The sequence below is a fragment of the Aulostomus chinensis genome, chromosome 14, assembly GCF_037954235.1.
Source record: "Aulostomus chinensis isolate RoL2024-O1b breed Wild chromosome 14, RoL_Achi_v1.0, whole genome shotgun sequence".
In the NCBI taxonomy this organism is placed as follows: Eukaryota; Metazoa; Chordata; class Actinopteri; order Syngnathiformes; family Aulostomidae; genus Aulostomus; species Aulostomus chinensis.
Genome location: NC_141333.1, coordinates 17,493,419 through 17,513,331, shown reverse-complemented (window position 1 = coordinate 17,513,331; position 19,913 = coordinate 17,493,419). Strand labels below are relative to the sequence as shown.

At 39.9% G+C, this 19,913-nt stretch overlaps 1 protein-coding gene across 15 annotated transcripts in view; it reads left to right on the top strand.

Annotated features, from left to right (window-relative positions):
* Nucleotides 1-19,741, top strand: part of tcf3b (transcription factor 3b) — a 32,540-nt gene extending 12,799 nt beyond the window's left edge. For 2 of the 15 annotated variants that reach the window (XM_086223714.1, XM_086223699.1), the window contains 18 exons: nucleotides 98-171; nucleotides 848-920; nucleotides 1,448-1,488; nucleotides 1,671-1,803; nucleotides 2,258-2,304; nucleotides 10,854-10,953; nucleotides 11,046-11,146; nucleotides 11,448-11,571; nucleotides 11,710-11,768; nucleotides 12,033-12,108; nucleotides 12,713-12,777; nucleotides 12,916-13,113; nucleotides 13,873-13,984; nucleotides 14,112-14,259; nucleotides 14,486-14,539; nucleotides 15,050-15,315; nucleotides 15,948-16,099; nucleotides 16,238-19,740. In XM_086223714.1, the coding sequence (XP_086079840.1) occupies nucleotides 98-171; nucleotides 848-920; nucleotides 1,448-1,488; nucleotides 1,671-1,803; nucleotides 2,258-2,304; nucleotides 10,854-10,953; nucleotides 11,046-11,146; nucleotides 11,448-11,571; nucleotides 11,710-11,768; nucleotides 12,033-12,108; nucleotides 12,713-12,777; nucleotides 12,916-13,113; nucleotides 13,873-13,984; nucleotides 14,112-14,259; nucleotides 14,486-14,539; nucleotides 15,050-15,315; nucleotides 15,948-16,093 (1,817 nt within the window). In that variant the 3' untranslated portion in view covers nucleotides 16,094-16,099; nucleotides 16,238-19,740. Of the gene's footprint in view, nucleotides 1-97; nucleotides 172-847; nucleotides 921-1,447; nucleotides 1,489-1,670; nucleotides 1,804-2,257; nucleotides 2,305-10,853; nucleotides 10,954-11,045; nucleotides 11,147-11,447; nucleotides 11,572-11,709; nucleotides 11,769-12,032; nucleotides 12,109-12,712; nucleotides 12,778-12,915; nucleotides 13,114-13,872; nucleotides 13,985-14,111; nucleotides 14,260-14,485; nucleotides 14,540-15,049; nucleotides 15,316-15,947; nucleotides 16,100-16,237 lie in introns of all 15 variants that reach the window. The other 13 variants (XM_086223704.1, XM_086223705.1, XM_086223703.1 and 10 more) reach the window with 13 other exon arrangements.
* Nucleotides 19,742-19,913: the final 172 nt, after the last annotated feature.

The following is a 19,913-nucleotide window of genomic DNA, read 5'->3' as shown; positions in this document are numbered from 1 at the left end:
TTATATTCTATTTATTTTTTTCATCTTCACTCGCCGTTAATGTCTTAACTGGTCTGGTTTTCCTTCCTGTCAATCATAGCGAAATGTCTTTTTTCAGCACTAGATGAGCGCAGCAGCTCTGGATCCTGGGGTTCGGCAGAACAGAACAGTCCATCTTTCAGCCAAGGACGGGTAAGATCTAAAAACACACATGCACACACACACATGCTGTAGTTATGCACGATTTTAAGTTTGGAGATCTTAAGCATTAACACCAGATGCCACAACATTGTCACGCACTCGCACACGTTCCATAAATCACTGCCATAGATAAACATTACACTCACATCTTCTCTCCCCCAACCACCACAACAGCTTAGTGCTTTTTCGTGTGTTGTGCCATCCATGTTTTATGTGAAGTGGTAGTTTTACTTTCTACCTAATAACCTTGGCTCAGAATCCTGAATTGGCAAGCTGTCTAGTAGCCCAGAACCTCTGTGGAAGCCCACCGGTAATTGCAGCTTCACATCCGCCGTAACTGTCTTGGCACAACTCAGTGTAAATACAAGGAAGAAGGGTGAAATAGATGCAGCAGGCTTTGATTACCACAAGTTGATAATTAAGAAAGTGTGTTTGAATCCCCCGAGCTGATGCAGATTTGCTTGGCGTGGATCCTGTTCACTAAACAGTAAAGCAGACAGAGGACAACCGTAGGTAAAACCATAGAGGTATGCGAACATATTGAGGATGGCCCTAACGAGTGGTTATCATTTCAATCAATCAATGTTAAGACAAATATCAGCATACATCTTCTCCACAACACTTGTCCTCCTTTTCTAATGGTTTTTTTTTTCTGTTTGTTTTACAGGGCTATGGGGAAGGATCCCACTATAACGAACACGAAGGCTTGTCCTCTCCTTTCATCAGTTCAGGGATAGCAGGTATTGTCCTGTTTTGGCTTGCTGTAAAGAGTCTTAACAACAGAGGTGCCACAAAACAACACAAATGATTTGATGAAATCTTTAAGGACTTCAGTGGAATATGTGTATAAAATGAATGTATGCGCTTCCTTGTACCAGAGCAAATTTTTCCTTGTCATACTTCAAACTAATCACATTGATCATGGCTGATTTCAACTGTTGGAAATACTTTATGACCACAAAATTGTTTACTGATTGGCACGGCACGAGTGTATGTCTAGATGCATGTGTGTGCATGTGTTCATTCGTAGAGTGTTGAGGATGTCAGGGCACTGAAGCAGAAACCTTCCCTAGGGTTTTATCTGGCAGGCAGCTTTATGCAGCTGAGCGTACTGAAAAAGGGAGGGCATCTCTGGACTTTTTGTGCTTTAGAAAAACCTACTTTTTTGTTAGTTTTGAGCGTAAATCATTGCCTCTTACATGTGTTTCAACTGAACTCCGTGATTCACTTGTATTAATGAGTGCTCATCAATCATTTGATCTTATAGGGAAAAATGAGAGACCACCATATCCTCCCTTTGGAAGCCAGGTATCTTGCCACTAAGCGTCTTTATTACATCTCACTATAATATCTTGAGTATTGTGTATCTATAAAGGAAACTCTGTTTTTCTCACTTCTCTTTTCATAACATAACTGTTTCCCTACAGAGAAATGATTCACTCTGCTCTTTACTGCCCTTATAGTGAAATCATGTCTCTGTCTTTTCCTAGCCTGGTTTTCTTCCTAGTGACATCGCAATGCCAAGCCCAGATGCCATGTCACCCTCTGGACTGAAGTCTGGCTCCCAGTTTTACCCATCATACCCTAACAACCCCAGGAGAAGGCCGCCTGATGGAGGCATAGGTAAGATAACTGGACAAGACATGGGACATGTGATGGAGTAGGCTTTTAATTTCTTTTTACTTTTTTTTGGCCATTCACCCTCCAGCATGTTTTTCAATTTGGTCCTGCTTCTTTTTTTATTATTATTTTATTTAAGATTACAGATATGAGATGGAGCCACCAGCTGTTCAGTTTTGTACATTTTGTTTCCAAGTATGATTATCTATTTTTTGTCATAACCAGAAAAAATCAAAACAATGCCATTTACACATGAAAGCACAGCAACATTTCATACACTCTGACATGCATATACATGCTTGGACACACACACATCCTGTACTGTGTTAAGTGTTTATTGCTCTGCAGTTAAACTGTAGTAAGCCTTTGAACTGATATCTGCAAAACTGTCCTCAGTAAGACCTGATTTTTTTTTCTCTCTCACTCACCTTTCTACTTTGTCCCTGACTGTGTGTAGACACCCAGCCAAAGAAGATTCGGAAACCCCCTGGCCTGCCTTCCTCGGTGAGTGCTTCTTTCTGCTTACTTTACAGCTCACAGCCAGCCATTCTCTCACTACACGTACCGGCTTCACATACACTGTGACATACACTGCCTTCCCCACTCTGCTTGAGCAATTCTGTGACAGACAGGGGTAAAGACCCTCTGTGAGCCGACAGTCAGGCAACTCAGGCCCCAAATAAACATCATTACTGTGGTTGTCTGCTTACCACATTCAAGTAGTTTGAAGTAGCACTGAGAGTCTGATTGTCATGTAGACCAGTACTTTTACAGGATTTTCAGATAGTTTGTCAAATTGGGTAACTTTCCAGATATAAACTCTGATAAAGATGTGACTGTCTTTTATCTGTGCTCTTAAAAACAATTGAAAAACCTTGCAGAAAGTTACTTAGCTATACAGCAAATACGTCTTTTTTGAAAAAGTTAAACTTTTTTTCAATCTTTACAGTTTTAGTCTCAAGTTTATTTAATTCTCACCATGTGTAATCAAATCCTGATCTTAAGTTCAAGCGGTGTCATACCAAGTGTCACATTTGTCAGTGGGCCCAGAATTCCCAGCAGCTGATGGGGCTTAGGTGTGGATAATGGCAACCGCACATAACTGAAAATACAAGTCACATTCACATGTTTGAATATGTATTCAGCATGAGTCTTACTCTTAGTTTAAAGAGACATGATCAAAACTTGAATCAGAAATCATTTCCCTCTCTTTATAGATGTTTCACAATGGCTGAAACGGTCTTTGTGTGAGTCTCATGTAGTTTTTCAATAAAGTTTCAACAAGGGATTGACTGATATCTTTTTCAAGGCCGTTAACGATAATTAGTTGGTCAAGGAGGCCGTTAACTGACACTTAAAGCCAATATGAGTTACATAAAATATTCTTGTTTCTCTGCCAAAATTTTCTGCAATACCATTTTCAAACTTAAGGCTGCCTTTAAGTTAACAGGTTTAATGTCAAGTTAATTATGGGGAAATTACATGAACTATATATAAATAGTACATTAAAAAGTTCTTTCTTTGAGTGTAAACTCACTGAAAAATAAAATATTAATGAAATTTTAAAAACTCCTGAAACATAGATATTTTGGGGATGAATAATGATGTTTCATGTTTCAAGCTAGTTTTCCCTGAACTGAATGGAAAAATACAAGCGCTTAATCAAAATTTATTGATTCTAGTCTGAGCAGTGAACAGTGTTGTTGTTGTTTTTTTACGAAGTACAAAGTAGAAAGAGAAAAAAAAACCCATCTGCCTGATAAAAAATATTTCAGCCACTTGTTGTTGCCAAATAGATAATGGTTCATACGTACTTCTATTAATATCCTTAATTTTTAAAGATTTTTTTTAGAATTTTATTTTTGATTTTTTTTTTCTAATTAAAAAAAAATTCAATTCAAAATTTTGATAGAGATGCGTGCAGGTTCCACAAGCGTCCTGAACCCACTTAGGCATTGAAAGATAGCGTAGGTGATGCATGTTGTTCGCATGACCCAGGACAGAAGGAGCCTCCAGGATTGTAGCCCTGGTGCTTAAGCTGCCACTGGGTCATCAATGAGAAATATCACCATTGCACAAACGTTTTCTGTAACTCAGTCCTCACTCTCCTGTAGTCTCAGATGAAAGGGATGGCTTAAAAGATTAACTGGGTATGAAATCTGTGCATCTGCACTTTTGTGGCATCAGAGCTTCAGCATGGCAACATGAAGCATTGCAACAGTAACACAGCCAGTAAAGAAGACAAGTTAAGTTATGAGTTTTGTGTGTGTGTGTAATGTATGTATATGTGTGCATATATATCTGTACGTGTGTGTATATATATATGTATACGTGTGTATGAGTGTCTACTTATGTATATATGTGTATGTCTATGTAAAATGCACGCACACACATCCATCCATCCATATATACATACATATATATGTGTGTGTGTATATATGTGTGTGTATGTATGTATGTATGTGTGTTTATGTATATATTATATACATATATGTATATAATATATACATAATGTGTGTATATGTATGTGTGTATATGTGTATATATATGTGTGTATATGTGTATATATATGTGTGTATATGTGTATATATATGTATATATATGTGTGTGTGTATATATATGTGTGTGTGTGTGTGTGTGTGTATATATGTATGTGTGTGTGTGTGTGTGTTAGGGTTGTCAAAAGTATCAATATCCATAATATTATTCAATACTAAAAATTAGTATTCGGATAAGATACTCATTTGCAATAGTATTGATACCAAGAGTGCGGTCTTCTCCTGCAGTTGACACACAGCTACACTCAGCACTGCTGCACACACAGAGTACCTCATTGCTCCTCCCCTTACAAGAAGCTCAGCGTGTGTATGACAGAGCTGGCGAAACATGGCGAGTGCTGCTGCTGGACCTTTGCGACCAATTTTGGATGGAAATGTCAAAAGCAAAAGCGCAGTATGGAAATATTTGGCACATGAGGCAAACAGTCAGGGGTAAGTCATAGGTATCAGCAGGCCTGTTTGCAAGCACGGCTACAAGGCAGTGGCGACAAAGTCAAGTAGCACTAGCAACTTGACAAAACACCTGAAAACCCCACTCTGTACACCTAATCGCGATGTCAGTAAAGCTCCCGTCTCAACAACATCGAAGTATTAAGTATTATTCTGATCAGCCCTCTCAAGTTTGCATTCCCTGTGGGTGTGAGATGTGAGAATGGGGGAGTTAGATCATAGATGTGTTGTATTGTTATGTTGTAAGCTAATCATTGACGACTACTTTTTCTAGCATCGGTCAGGCTACATGCAATATACCAACATATACTTCACCGTGACCAAACACGATATTTAAGTGTGAAAAACTGTCATGCGTGTGAAGTGGCTGAAATGCCCTGAGACCCCTGAATTATGATGAATGCCGGCAGGTGCACAGCTTACGTCAACTTACATAACTGATGTTTTGTAATGGATGTTATTTGTATGTTATTGATTGTTTATATTTTCTAGATGTTTTAAAAACATTTTTATGCCTATTTTGTCTTTTTTTTCCCCCCATAGTATCGAAATGGCATCGGGTTACTTTCCTTTTATCTATATCGAATATTGAAATTCTGGTATCGTGACAAACTGCGTGTGTTTGTGTATTTATGTATATATATGTGTGTGTGTGTGTGTGTGTGTGTGTGTGTGTGTGTGTATGTATATGTACATGTATGTATATGTACATGTATGTATATGTACATGTATGTATATGTACATATATACATATGTGTGTATATACATGTGTGTATATACGTGTGTGTGTATATACGTGTGTATATACGTGTGTGTGTATATACGTGTGTATATACGTGTGTATATACGTGTGTGTGTATATACGTGTGTGTGTATATACGTGTGTGTGTATATACGTGTGTGTGTATATACGTGTGTATATACGTGTGTGTGTATATACGTGTGTGTGTATATACGTGTGTATATGTGTATGTATACGTGTGTGTATATGTGTATGTATACGTGTGTGTATATGTGTATGTATACGTGTGTGTATATATACGTGTGTATATGTGTGTGTGTGTATACCTTTGTGTATATTAGGGCTGTAATCTCCCAGTCGACTGGTCGATTTTTTTGCCACATTAATTTCATCAGGAGGAAAGTACCGAAAGCACCCCTGTTTCACAAATAACAATCTTTGAACACCCCCCTTGTTTTTGCTATTTTGGACTAGCCCGACCCGCTAGAGACAGACAGACTGAAGAGTATTAGAAGGCCAATGTCTGGTGGTTTGATGAATGTATATTTAATTTTGACGGTTTCATTTAAGGTCAGTCCTCGTCCACCATGTCAAAGACATCTGCAGTGTGGCAGCATTTCATGAAAATAGATCATGGAAAAAAAGTCAAATGCAAAGTCAAATGCAAAGTTTGTAAACAACAGTTTTCATGTCACAGCTCCGCTACAAACACGACGTATCACCTAGAAACGGTAAGCTAACTTGTCCACCTTAGGTTGCCCCGTCAGTTTTGAGTATATGAACGTATCGGAATTGTCATTTCAATGTTTTAGTCTCATAATTTTTTGTTTTAATTGTAAAAATTTTGTGTTTGAACATTAAGTTTTAATTTAAGTCTATTTGTGTCTCAGCCGTGATGCCGAGCTCCTCTGTTCAGTCTTGCTCTGTGCGCAGGACATGTACAGAGCGAAATGATTGTGTCGGTCAATTATTATAACGTGACAAAAACAATTGTCTAAATATTCCTCAACAGGTTTTGTGCTGATAGTTGACACAGAATATTTTTCATATATAAAATTAGTCGATTTTTAGTCGAAATTTGAGGGCTTCAGTCGACCAAGAATTTCTTTGGTTGATCAGAGCCCTAATGTATATACAGAGAGATAAACACACACATATATAGATATATATATAGATAATTTGTGTGTGTGTTTACATAATACTTGCACCTCGCGGTCATCACTCTTTTCAGTGTTGCCCAAATTTTGATTTCAAAGGTTACATGAGATTTGCTTTGCTTGCATTTATTATTCAATTTTTGGAAAAAGTAAAATTCTGCAGATGAGGCTGACCATATTGCTGGGTCGTGTCATAGGAACGTAGCGTGAGTTGACATTGAGCGCAAATAAGTGTTGCTTTCAAATTCTTGAAGTAGCGACACACTCAGAAGCAACATTGATTCAGTTTGTACATTAGATTGACTCTTACTATAATGGACAAACCAGACAACCTAGTAAACTGCTAGTTTGCCCATTTTTTTACCCCCTCCCCTCACTTTTTTCCTGATATTGGTCCTGTCCTCCACCTGTGGGTGTTGGCGTGTTGAAGTGGCTGCTGAGACCTCGACATGGAGGCACACTTAGCATCTGTGACTATATCACAGAGATTGAGTGTGAACACTCTGTCTGGCTCAGGTCCCCTCTTTTTCACTGTCTGAACCTCAGTCATTCCCCTGCGGTGTGAACGATGGTCGTGTTGCTTCAGTGCGAATGATGAGATGTCTGTGTGTGTGTGTGAATACCCCTCCCCCACCTCACCCGGCCCTCCGCCTACGCCTCACCACATGATGGCCTGGGTGGGCCTCCCCCTGTGAGTGACCCAGTTGTGAGGCGCGGTGCTTGCGAGGCCTCTTAGCCCCGTGTCTGAGCCCAGATTAATGACTGCTGATGATGATCCTGTGGTCTTCTCTCCCTCCTGCACTCCCTCCCTTCCTGCCACTCTTTACCAACCCTTTGACATACTCTTTTTTTGAACATTTTTTCTTTTACTCATCTACTTTTTTCCTGACATGTCGGAAATTAGTGATAATTGTTTCTGTAAAGCCTGTGTCTGATTCCATCCAACTGCCTTACTTCCGTGTGCTGCCACTTCCTTTTAACTTGCCCTAAACCTGTGAACCTTCACCTCTTGTCACCTGCTACAAACATGAAAGCAGCTCTTTATTCTCCCCTTGTTGTCCAGTGCACTAACCACAAAACCCCTTGTGGTTGAATAAAGTACTTTGAGGTTAGTTTGATGGTAATCTTCATCTAGTCCCACCCCATGCTACAACCCATGTTTTTCTACTGTAGAGACCTTTACACGGTCATAACCTGAATTACATTAAACCCCTATTAGTTGAGGATTTTACCCTAGAAATCCCCTTTCTTCCTGAGAATACAATTATCCAGCAGCACCAGTCATTGTGTAGTTCTCTGTTCCCATCTAGAGCAGCAGGATTCACTCAACATTGTTCCCCGTGAAAGAACAACTCAAAGCCTATTGTTAAATGAAGCCATCTCCGTCATGTTTTCCCCTGAATTAACCGTGATCATTTTAAATCCCCCGTTTCCTTCACACTCCCCTGGCCATATCAAGCTTTGTTTAAGTCATTTAGATTACCTTCGCCTGTCCCCCCTCAACACCCCTTATCGCTCTACCCATTTCATAAATCATCAGGGCCTTCATTTTTTCCCCTTCAATCCTCCCTCTTGCCCCCTTGCCACCCCCTACCCACTGCAATCTCTCTCCCTCTTTCCCTCTCTCTCTCTCTCTCTCTCGCTCTCTCTCCCTCTCTCTCTCTCTCTCTCTCTGACTGGATCCCAGCCCCCATCTCTCTCTCCCTCTCTTCGCTCCCTCTCCTCAGCCCAGCTGCCTGTGGAGTTGGATGTGGTCCAGGAACAGGCAGATGGCTCTGTAATTAGAAGTGCATCTCTCCATTCCCTTTCCACTTCTCCCTGTTAAATCAAATTACAGAAAAAAAAATCCCTTCTCTGGATTAGCATTCTTTGCAGCATAGCCCCCATTCTCTTTCTCTCTTCCTCCATCTACCACGTACTACAGAGGGGGAGAGAAAAGATGGACTGTGTGGTGGCCGAGGGTGTGGGCAAGCTGAGGGCTTCTCATGTCTGCCTTCAGTCTGTGGAATTGGAGCACAGAGGAGCTGTGTGTCACCTCAGGCTCAGCATCCAGTTTTGTAAGCAGTGTGAAGAAAGAATATGTAATTGAACTTGAAATGTCCTTTTTCATCGCGCTTGTCAATTTCCATCTTTTCTGGAATTCAATCCTCTGTTATAGAAGGTGATAGCATTAGTTTGAGGGTATAGCTGGCGGAGTGTGCATGGGTCCGTGCGTCACTGAATGCATGGTATGTGTGCGAGCTGATACCAAGTGTGTTATTGGGAGGGGCTGCAGGCCAGGCAGTGCGATGTCACTGGGGTCCCGGGAGCTAGAGGAAGTGCTCACTGTGCACTGGGATTCAAGCCGTCGCTGTGCCCAGCATGCCATGGCCGCTGTGTTCTCCTCCACAGGCAAGGAGCCGGCCCGCCTCCACTGCCTGCAGACTCCCTCTTGCCATCTTGTGGCCATTTGAAGCTGGTGTTATTCAATTAATTTTGAAAGCAAGAAGAGAATCGATTAATGCTTCATCTCTCATGCTGCCATGTTGCTTGTATTCAGAACTGAAAAATCATAAAGAAAGAGCTTATTGCTCACAGCTGATTTCATTTTTGTGCGCATGTATATGTACAGTGGGGCAAAAAAGTATGTGGCAGACACCGATTCTGCAAGTTGTCCCACTTAAAAAGATGAGAGAGGTCTGTAATGTTCATCATTGGTACACTTCAACTGTGAGAGACGACATGTAAAAAAAAATCCAGGAAATCACATTGTATGATTGTCTAAGGATTTATTTGTGTAATGGTGCAGAAAATAAGTTTTTATCACCTATAAACAAGCAAGAATTCTGGCCCTCACAGACGTGTTAATTCTTCATTAAGAAGCTCTTCTATCCTCCACTCGTTACCTGTATTAATGACACCTGTTTAAACTTATCTGTATAAAAGACACCTGTCCACACCCTAAACAGTCAGACTGCAGCTTCTCCACCATGGCCAAGACGAAAGAGCTTGCTAAGGACACCAGGGACAAGATTGCACACCTGCACAAGACTGGGATGAGCCAATCAACAATAGGCAAGCAGCTTGCAATTATTAGAAAATGGAATAAATACAAGAGCACTGACAATCTCCCTCCACCTGGGGCTCCATTCAAGATCTCACCTCGTGGGGTACAAATGATCTTGGGAAAGGTGAGGCAACAGCCCAGAACTACATGGGGGAACTGGTCAATGACCTGAAGAGTTCTGGGACCACAGTAACAAAGGTTACTATTTGTAACACACTATGTCGTCATGGATTAAAATCCTGCAGTGCTCGAAAGGTCCCCCTGCTTAAACCAGCACATGTCCAGGCCCATGTAAAGTTTGTCAGAGACCCTCTGGATGATCCAGGGGAGGTTTGGGAGACTGTCCTGTGGTCAGATGAGACCAAAATTGAAGTCTTTGGTATTCACTCCACTCGCCATGTTTGAAGGAGAAGAATGCTGAGTTTCATCCCAGGAACACCATAGCCACTGTGAAGCATGGGGGTGGAAACATTATGCTTTGGGACTGTTTTTCTGTGAAGGGGACAGAACAACTGATCCGTATTAAGGAAAGGGTGACTGGGGCCATGTATGGAGAGATTTTGGTCAAACGCCTTTTTCCATCTGTGAGGATGAAACGTGGCTGGATCTTCCATCATGACAATGATCCCAAACACACCGCCCGGGCAGCGAAGGAGTGGCTACATAAAAAACATTTCAAGGTTCTGGAGTGGCCTCGCCAGTCTCTAGACCTAAATCCTAAATCCAATAGAGAGGGAGTTGAAAGTCCATGTTGCCCAGCGAAAGCCCCAAAACATCACACCTCTTGAGAAGATCTGCATGGAGGAATGGGCCAAAGTACCAGCTACAGTGTGTGCAGACCTGGTGAAGACCTACAGGAAACGTTTGACCTCTGTCATTGCCAACCAGGGTTACATTACAAAGCATTGAAGTGAACCTTTTGATATTGATCAAATACTTTATTTTCTGCACCATCATACAAATAAATTCTTTGAAAATCATACAATGTGATTTCCTGGATTTTTTTAAAAACATTTTCTCTCACAGTTGAAGTGTACCAATGATTGATATATATATTCTCATACATACATATTCATTTTTTTTTCTTTCTTTTCCTCCAGGTGTATGCCTCTACATCTGGTGATGAGTATGCCAGGGACAACGGAGGATATCCTGGTGGTAAGCCTGGAGCGGTATACCCCGGCTCTTTCTACATGCAAGGTAATTGTCATATATTATCATTGGCTCAATGACTGTCTGTCTGCTTTTTGAAGCTACATTCAGTTTTGCAAATCTTTCTCCATTCGTTTTAGAAGACCCCTGGTCATCTTCTGGCTACTCTGCCATGCTGGGCAACCCTCCCCACATTGGACAACCAGGCTCCTTCTCTGCTATTAACCCCCAGGACAGGATGGTGGGTAGAATTTGTAGCACATGCTCCATTTTAACTATGGGCATGATTATTTTTTCTACTTTGTATTTAACTTTTGTTTTCCTTAGTTTGAGTTATACATTTTTGTGTTTCTTCAATCCATCTTCATGGTTTTTATAGCTGATTTTGTTTCATAACATTTCTATATCATTTGAATTTATTGCTTATGTAACTAAACTTATAACTTTATTCTTAAAAGCATTAATGAATTTGTTCTATTAGCTTGCCTTATTTTTCTGTAAGGGATCTTTGCCTTATGAAGCTGCTTGTATCCCTTCTCCAGAAGCGTCATCCCCTGCCTCTGTCCCCACAGAACTATCCTCTGCATGGTAGCGAAGTCAATGGTTTCCACTCAGCTCCCACCACTTACAGCCACACACCTGCCATCAACGGAGATGGCATTATGGGTGAGAAACTTAAAAAAAAAAAAAAAAAAAAACTTGGTTGGCTCTCTCAGCTTTTCAACTCCCTTGGTCTTTCAACATCCCTCCCCCTTCCAAGATCAAATTAACAGGTCATCTGACTCATTATTAATTTGTCTGCAGCCAACCGAGGCACCACAGCTGGCAGTTCAGGAGATGAAATTGGGAAGGCTCTTGCCTCAGTGAGTTTTTCTTTCCTTGTTTTTGTGGGTTTGTTTAAATTGGACCTGGGGTTTTGATTTTCCCAGTTATTTTTCAGTTCAATTTAAGATAGTGATGTATTTTTTTACACTCTAAAACAGATGAATATTATCTTTATCTGTCTAATGTTCTGAAGACATGTCTTAGTAAATGCTATAACTTTGGTTCTACTGTAACTTGTTAAAACCTACTTGGCAAAACTAAATCATCTAATAATGTGTTGGTGTTTTGCTAAATTTATGCAGATTTATCCATCGGACCACAACAGTAATAACTTCTCCTCAGCTCCATCTACTCCTGGTTCTCCTCAGGGCATTGCAGGTAAAGTGCATCTCTCACATAAAAAGAAAGGGAAGATGAAATCAAACAATTGGTTCAGTGACTGACAGTCGAGTCGAGCTTTGTTCCTAGTTTTAACTCAGTCATGTAACCGATTACCTTTACCAGTCCATTTTATTTATTATTTTGACAGCCCTGGAACTTATATGATGTCTGTGTCGATGGGCAAATAAATGTGCAAAACTGAATTCAAATTGGAATCATATCATTTCAGTTTAAATTCCTGATCTGAATTATGACATTCTATAAGGGGATCTGAGCAGTATTATTTTATTTAGATTTATTAGTTTGAAAGTGTGTCTGTCTTCAGTTCTATCATTTCCATTTCAATCCTTGAAAATCAGTCATAGTTTACTGAGACTCCCATCTGGTCGCTGTGAAAGAAAACTTAACTGCAGATTGGCTGAACTCCTTTTTCCACATAGCTTTCTATAACATCTATGTTCTTCCACTTTTAACTTCCTATGTATGTGCACATTTTTCTGCCCATACATGTTTAATGTTCTCTGAACAGAAAAGCTTCTGCAGCTCCATCTGGTGTGAAGTTATGAATTACCACTTCACACTGTCTTAATATTTCTCTCAGCAGGAGGTCAGTCTCAGTGGCAAAGACCAACCACACCCAGCTACGAAGGACAACCACATGCATTGGTATGTGGAAACACCTTTGAATTTTAAGTTCTTCCTCAGTATCTGTATGATTTTTGGTAGTTGTTTTTTTTTTTTCCCAAGTTCTTTGCTTTCAGTCAGAGATGAACCAACAAACTTGATGTTTGAAAATTTATGTAGCAGAGTAAAATGGAGGACCGCTTGGAGGAGGCGATACATGTACTTCGTAACCATGCTGTGGGCCAGGGCCCCAGCTTGGAGGGCGCCCACTCAGACATGCACAGCCTGCTCTCCTCAGTACACAATGGGGGCCTGGGAGGCCTCTCTCCAGCCTTCCCCAATGCCAGCCTCGCGCTGAGCAACAGACATCCTGCTATGGTGAGTTCTCATTTCCGTGCATTTCAAAGGGAATGTGAACTGGTGGTGGTGTATCCAAGCCTGGAGCAAACAGAATTGAAAATTTTTGTTATACCGTATCACATAACATTGACACTGGTTAAACCTCTCTTACAGGACCTTGTTACACTGTTGTAATACTGTAGATTTCGTGGGGTTTTGGGAAGTATGTGTTGCCTGCTGTATTGCTGGTAATACTGCTTGTGTTACCTGTGAGAGGTCACTGCAGTATTGACACATGTCCAGTTACATACAGCGTTAACATCAACATTATTTCTTTTCCCCCCACTCTCCACAAACTAAAGGCAGACTAAGTTTTTTTCTGGGAAATCTGCCATAGAATTTACCTAGTTTTTGTTTACTCTTGCCAATGGACAAACCCTGTCCTTGGCAGAGCTAAAGCTGCAATAATGCCACTTTTTGCACTGTAAGAATCTTCATGTAGTTTATTGAAGGAAGTCCTGACATGTTTCAGGGTAGACCTTGGACTTGTTCTGTGTTGTTTTTGACATCATGACTTTATTAAGCGTACAACTGAGAACTCAAAATTAAAGATGGCATTGCCTAACAGTTCATTTTCATGAGTAACAAAAACAATGACAAACATCTCCATTTGTGCCATCTGCTGGTCAAAAATGTGATCGCCAAAAAAATTGTAATAAGTTGAAGTTGTGTCTCAGGAATGTTGGGTAAAGAGAGTGTTATGTAGAGAATCTCATCACTTTTTCCCACCCTCATCAGCAGGGAGGGAAACACGAGGAGCCCACAGGTCTTCCTCCTAGCAGCACACTTCTGCATGGTCATCACGCATCTGGACCCACACCATCCGTTGGCCAACCAGAAGGCTTTACCAGTATGACTTCTTTTCTTTTTCTTTTTTTTTTAACTAAGTGCATATAAGTTGTTCAGTAACATCATTATTTTTTTTTTGCATTTTGTGTATTTGGCTGAGAGCGTTATTGTCATGTCTGTGCCGGTAGGTCTTCCTGGTGGCCTGGCCCGTTCCACACACTCCTCCAGCAGCTCAGACATCAAAAGAGAAGACAAAGAGGATGATGAAAACTCATCTGTGGCAGACAAGTCAGAGGAAGAAAAGAAAGATTCCAAAGCAGCACGCAGTCGAACAAGGTAAAGTGTTCCTTACTGTTAAACCCCAAAAAAGGGAGAAATTCTAATAACATTTCATGTATATTAAGGAACCACTCTCATTAATGAAAAGATCCAAATGTCAGCTAGGATTCATTTTTGAAAGACGATGTAATTCATCTACGTTGTGTGTCCCTCTGCTAGTCCTGGCTATGCTAGGTGTTTAATGATGTTGAAATCCCCCCCCCCCTTCATGTCACGTTTTCAGAAAGGAGGCGTTGACCCTCCAGTTGCTCTCTGGCCTTTCAGACCAGAAAGATGAGTAAGTTTCTGAAAAAGAGAATCAATTTCTTGTGCTTTGTGGGCTCTTCCCAGACATCACTCAAAGCACACACTTAAAGAGCTGTCTCTCTAATGCGTTACAATGTATTTGCGCCTGAATAAATGCACAAACATTTGAAAAATAAGAATCATTCTCAATCACACTATCCAGTGAAAACCGTCACAAACAATATTATTTTTTAAATTTACGAAGATGTGGGCTTACCCCTCCACACTTAAGTAAATTAATTCGACTTTGGATTCCAAATGAATTGTATTTATCTTTGGTTTGATAAACTTTGTGATCAGATGATCATCAAGTGGGAGACACTGCTTTTTAGTTCACGTTCACTTATCTGCACACGTCATTTTTAGTGCATCCATTCAGTACAAAGCCTCATTGTGGATGCACGCCTCTGCTGGTCACCCTAACTTTTAACCTGATTCATGTAGCCTTTATACAGCTTCCCCTGTTTGTTTGTGTATTTTCAAAGTTTTCTTTTGCCCACAGCTTCATCCCTTCATCTCCATTTGCATCCAGCCAGGATAATGAAGATGATGAGGATGTTCCCCCTGAGGTGAAGATGGAGCGTGAGAGGGAACGGCGAGTGGCTAACAACGCCCGTGAGCGTCTCAGAGTACGGGACATCAACGAGGCATTTAAGGAGCTTGGGAGGATGTGCCAGCTGCACCTCAGCCATGACAAACCTCAGACCAAACTTCTCATCCTGCACCAAGCTGTCAATGTCATCCTCAATCTAGAACAACAAGTCAGAGGTCAGTTTACAAGGAGCACCTGGTGGCACAGGATTGAGTTTGAAACCTGGAAACAAGTTAGCTGTTGGCTAACTGTTGGTTCACTTGTGTGAATTTTGATGGGTCTTTTCAATGGGTTTTCCATCAAATGCCTGACATCTCATTTGTACCTCACACAAGCATAAGATAGTTTCACTTTATTCTGCAGCATAAAATACATCAGTAAAATACCCCACTCATGAATGCTGATTTTTAATGGCTAACAAGAGAAGCCAAGACAAGACTCCAAAGGTTGTTGCAGACATTAACCAACATCACATCAACAGCAAAAGCCCAAAGCAAGTTTTGCTGTCTGTGGTAGAGTTCATTCCTGTCATACCTTTGTACTTTGATCAGTTTCATTTATGCCTGGAAAACCCTAAAATTATCTTCGTTTGTGATGATTACCTTGCCAAACAATATGTCTGATACACTTTGTGACACAGACCACTGCCCGGCAATAATCCAGCCCATGGTGATGCTAAATTCTGGGTTGGCCTGCAAAAATATGTCTCCTGGTACAACTTTATTACAAATGAGAGGTGTAGAAGTGTAGTTTTATTTGGCTCTTGTCATGCATACTGAGAATGTGATTCATCTTCTTCCTTCCCCAGAGCGTAACCTTAACCCCAAGGCAGCGTGTTTAAAACGTCGTGAGGAGGAGAAGGTGTCTGGGGTGGTGGGTGAAGCACCCATGCAGCTCTCAGGAGGCCATCCTAGTATTGGAGGAGATGGCCACAATCCAGTTGGCCACATGTAACACCAGGTCAGACATGTGGATTTATGATTAACTCTGTCTTTCTTAGGATGTGTTAGGGTACTCTGTGGATTTTTGTGATATAAACAAAGTACTGAAAACCAACAACAGCCAGCTCATTCATATTTTCTGTCCTTCCCTTTATAGGTCTGGTGGTGTTTCCTTGGCTGTCAGAGGATGTGGCCTTAACAGATTTCTTCCACCCATTATTCTCAGTGTGTGTGTATATGTGGACATGTCTGTGTATTGTCCGTTCAAGTTTCAAGATGCACATTCACACACTCGTACACACATGCATACTGCCAAAACTGACACAGCCTGTTTGTCGCACTCCCAACCATGACTACAAGCTCAAATGTGAAGAACTTTTTTTTTTTTTAATTTTAAGTTTTGCTTTGTTTTATACATGTAAAAACTTTTTTTTTTTTCTCTTGGTTTCCACAATATGATTGAACACCGGAGAACTTATTGTCCTGCCACAAATTGGGACTTCACACTGCCGAGAGGTGCTCTGGTGAAAGAAAGGAGACCTAAACAAACACAAATTGAATCAAGGATTTGTGCCTAATTGTTACATGTTTTCTATTTGACATTTAAGCAAATTGCTTTACATGTGAGGAACATTTATTGTGCGGGATTGCTTATGTGTATGAGCAATTATTTTTAATGTATGTCATTCCCAGCGTGATGGTACAGTCTTACATATGTTATGTAACCAAGCCCATGATTGAAGTTGAATTGACAAAATTGACAGGAAAGGGAATTTTCCTCAATCTTCTCAGCAAATGTTTGGGTGAGGGCGGTGGAAAGGTCACAAGCGAAAGGTCAAATTTTTTGACACTTCAAACAAAGCTTTTGTGAAAGATGGAAACTCTGAGCAAGTCTCTGACTCGAGGCCTGTCCCTATCCTACAAGGCGTCTGGAGACTTGGAACAGAATACTCCTTCTTTGAAGGTTATGAAAAGTCAAAACACAAAACTGTTCTTCCTCTTTTGACAACAAATTCTAGTGTTACTCCAGTAATCCCTTGTCATAGCTTCAGGTTTCTGTACTGATTGAAGTACTAAAGCAACCAGACAAGACAAAGCACAGTTGTATAGGTTCCAGTTGGAAGATGGCTGTTGACCTGTATGTGGTGCATTTCAGTCCCCGAAAGACTTGTATAAAAGCCATTTCAGCACACACTCAGTGCTATTACTTATTTGAAATGGTTTACTGACAATGCCAGCAGACTTTTATGGCTCAAGATCTTTTTTTTTTTCTTTTTTTTTTCCCTCCTTCTTCTTTCCCCTGAATTGATGTTCTGGAAAAATAAAAACAAAAAAAATCCTGGTTCCTTTTGACAGAGGGATCTCATAAGTTGTCAAAGCAACAGAGGCTTTCTTTTCCTAAATGAGCATTCCCACTGAATTACAGCCCCTCACCTTCCTCCTGAGTAAGTTTGTTTTCACATTTCTTACTGAGAGAAGTGTGATGTGTAAATTCACTTCATACATTACTGTTTCATTTTTCAAAATTAAATATATATAAAAATATATATTTTTTGTTAGCCTATACATTGTAGATTTTTTACATAAATGGCAATATTAGTTTGAAGTTTAGAGTGTATTGTAGATGAACTGAACAAGGGGATATTTGACATTTAAATGAAATTGTTCAAAAATTAATGAAATTGAACAAGGACAGCATAGAAAATGGTCAACGGATGATAAATAAAAAAGGGTTTGTGTATCCTTTTATTCCAGTTTTAGTTAAAAGGCGTATCATCAGCTACCCAGATGAATTCTTTCTTTACATTTGGGGGTATGTGGGCGAAGCTTGTGCCACGGTTCTGTTGAAGTGCCGCTTCAGCAGCGAGGCAAGAGGACAAATGTGGGAGGGGATTTTTTGTCTCTAACAGTAATTATGCAACTGGTTTTTGAATGTAGCTACCATACAAATGTGGATCGCCTTCATTTTCAAAGTTTTGTTCCTGGGATTTTTTTTTTTTTTTAGTTTTTTTTTTTTTTGTATCAGTACAACACAAGATTTCATTTCACCGTTTTTCTAATGTCTAGCCTCAACCAAGTGGCTCTCTGTGTGCAGCTCACTTTAGGACCCTGCACGTTTATTTCAGAGGCAGATGTTGGTAATTTGGTGCAAGGTAATAGATAATATGGAGAACAAAACAGTGTTATTGTGATGTTATTCCCATGTCATGTCATGTTGTGAATGTTTTTTACCAACATGTAATCACAAATGGGAGGTAGAGCATTTTGTGTGTTTAATTTCTACAATAAGAGATGAAGAAAAAGACCTATACAAATCAATAGTGTGGCCTTTTCATTCTCAAGACTTAAGATGTCATGATGGGAGAGTGATACCTTATCAGTGCCTGAACTTGTATTTTCATTTATGACAGTTTTTCTTTGTGAACCATATCATTTCATTTATCATGGAGATTAAAGAGGTACTTGTTCATTCCCCCACCCTCCCTTCTCCTAATGCTTTTTTCAATTTTCAGGAAGAAGTTTAAATCGTATAAAGAGATTTTCTTTCAGTGTATCTAGTTAAATAAATAAATGTTACGTAGATCTTGTTTAGTTTTTATTCCTTTTTTTCTAATTATTCAACTGGATGACATTGTTCAAACTGCTGTTCTAGTTATGGTCATGGGTCCAAGTCATTCTTTCTATTTTGCCCTATATTGCTAAACCACCTGACGTAATGGGATTCAAGAGGTGTTGCTTTTGGCTCTCATTGTCTGCTTTTAATGCACATTATTATGTCAGTATATGTGTTGCTTCAGTTTCAATGTAGGGAGTGAGTTTTATTTTGCGTTGTAGCTGGAGCCTCTAATGAAGCATTTTCTGTATATCAGAGTGCGCATCCTTTGCGGCACTGACTTTCAGCATATTTAGTCCTCAGTGAAAATTTTCACCTCTAACCTTTTACTCTTCCAACTCTTTTGTGGCATTGACAGTGACTTTTTGAAAGAATGTGTGATCACTTCTATCAAAAAGTTGTATTCGCAGTTTTGTTTATTATTGCAAGATCAATAAGTGTACTGAATATTGATTTGTTTCAAGGGAAATTTTTGACTTGATGTCATTCAGTATTCTGTGAACGTCCCACGAGCCTGCAAGGTTACATCCTATTATTATGGGCATATTAAATCTCGACGAAAGTCTTGACATAGACGCAGTTTGAAGTCCGCATAAAAGCAGCCCGATCACTGCAGGAATGCATAATATCAGAAAACTTTATGATTCAAAGTGTTCACTCTTAAGACTTGGACTTGTTTTGGTATAAGAAAGCAGTAATAAAAACTTGCTTTCAATAATTTTGTCATATCTTTGTTGAACACAAAAGGGGGGAGATTGAGTGTAATATACATTCACAGGCACAGCGCCTGACATTCTGGAATGAGGACACAACTGTCTCCTGCAGGGTCCTCAGAGTGCCTCACTCTTTGTCTCTCTTTTTATATAAATATAAATAAATAAAAATATATATATATATATATAGTTGAGAACTGTCCTGTATATAACAGTAATGTAGCAATAAATGTGCCATTTTTAATAACAGATTATACCTTTTCCAATGTCTGGGTTTTGAAAATTGTATACATTAAAAGGACAATAAAGGAAAACATTGTAACAAAGGGTTTATTGCAGTTCGGAATATGAATTTGTTCATATTTTCGGCTTTGACTGTGCAGTCAAGGCACGATATTTAATTCAAGGCATGTTACAAGCTAATGCTATGGATAATATGAGGTAAACGCAGACAATGGATGTTTGAGATATCTTCCGTTCCGTGTTGTAAACGGACCTCTGAAATG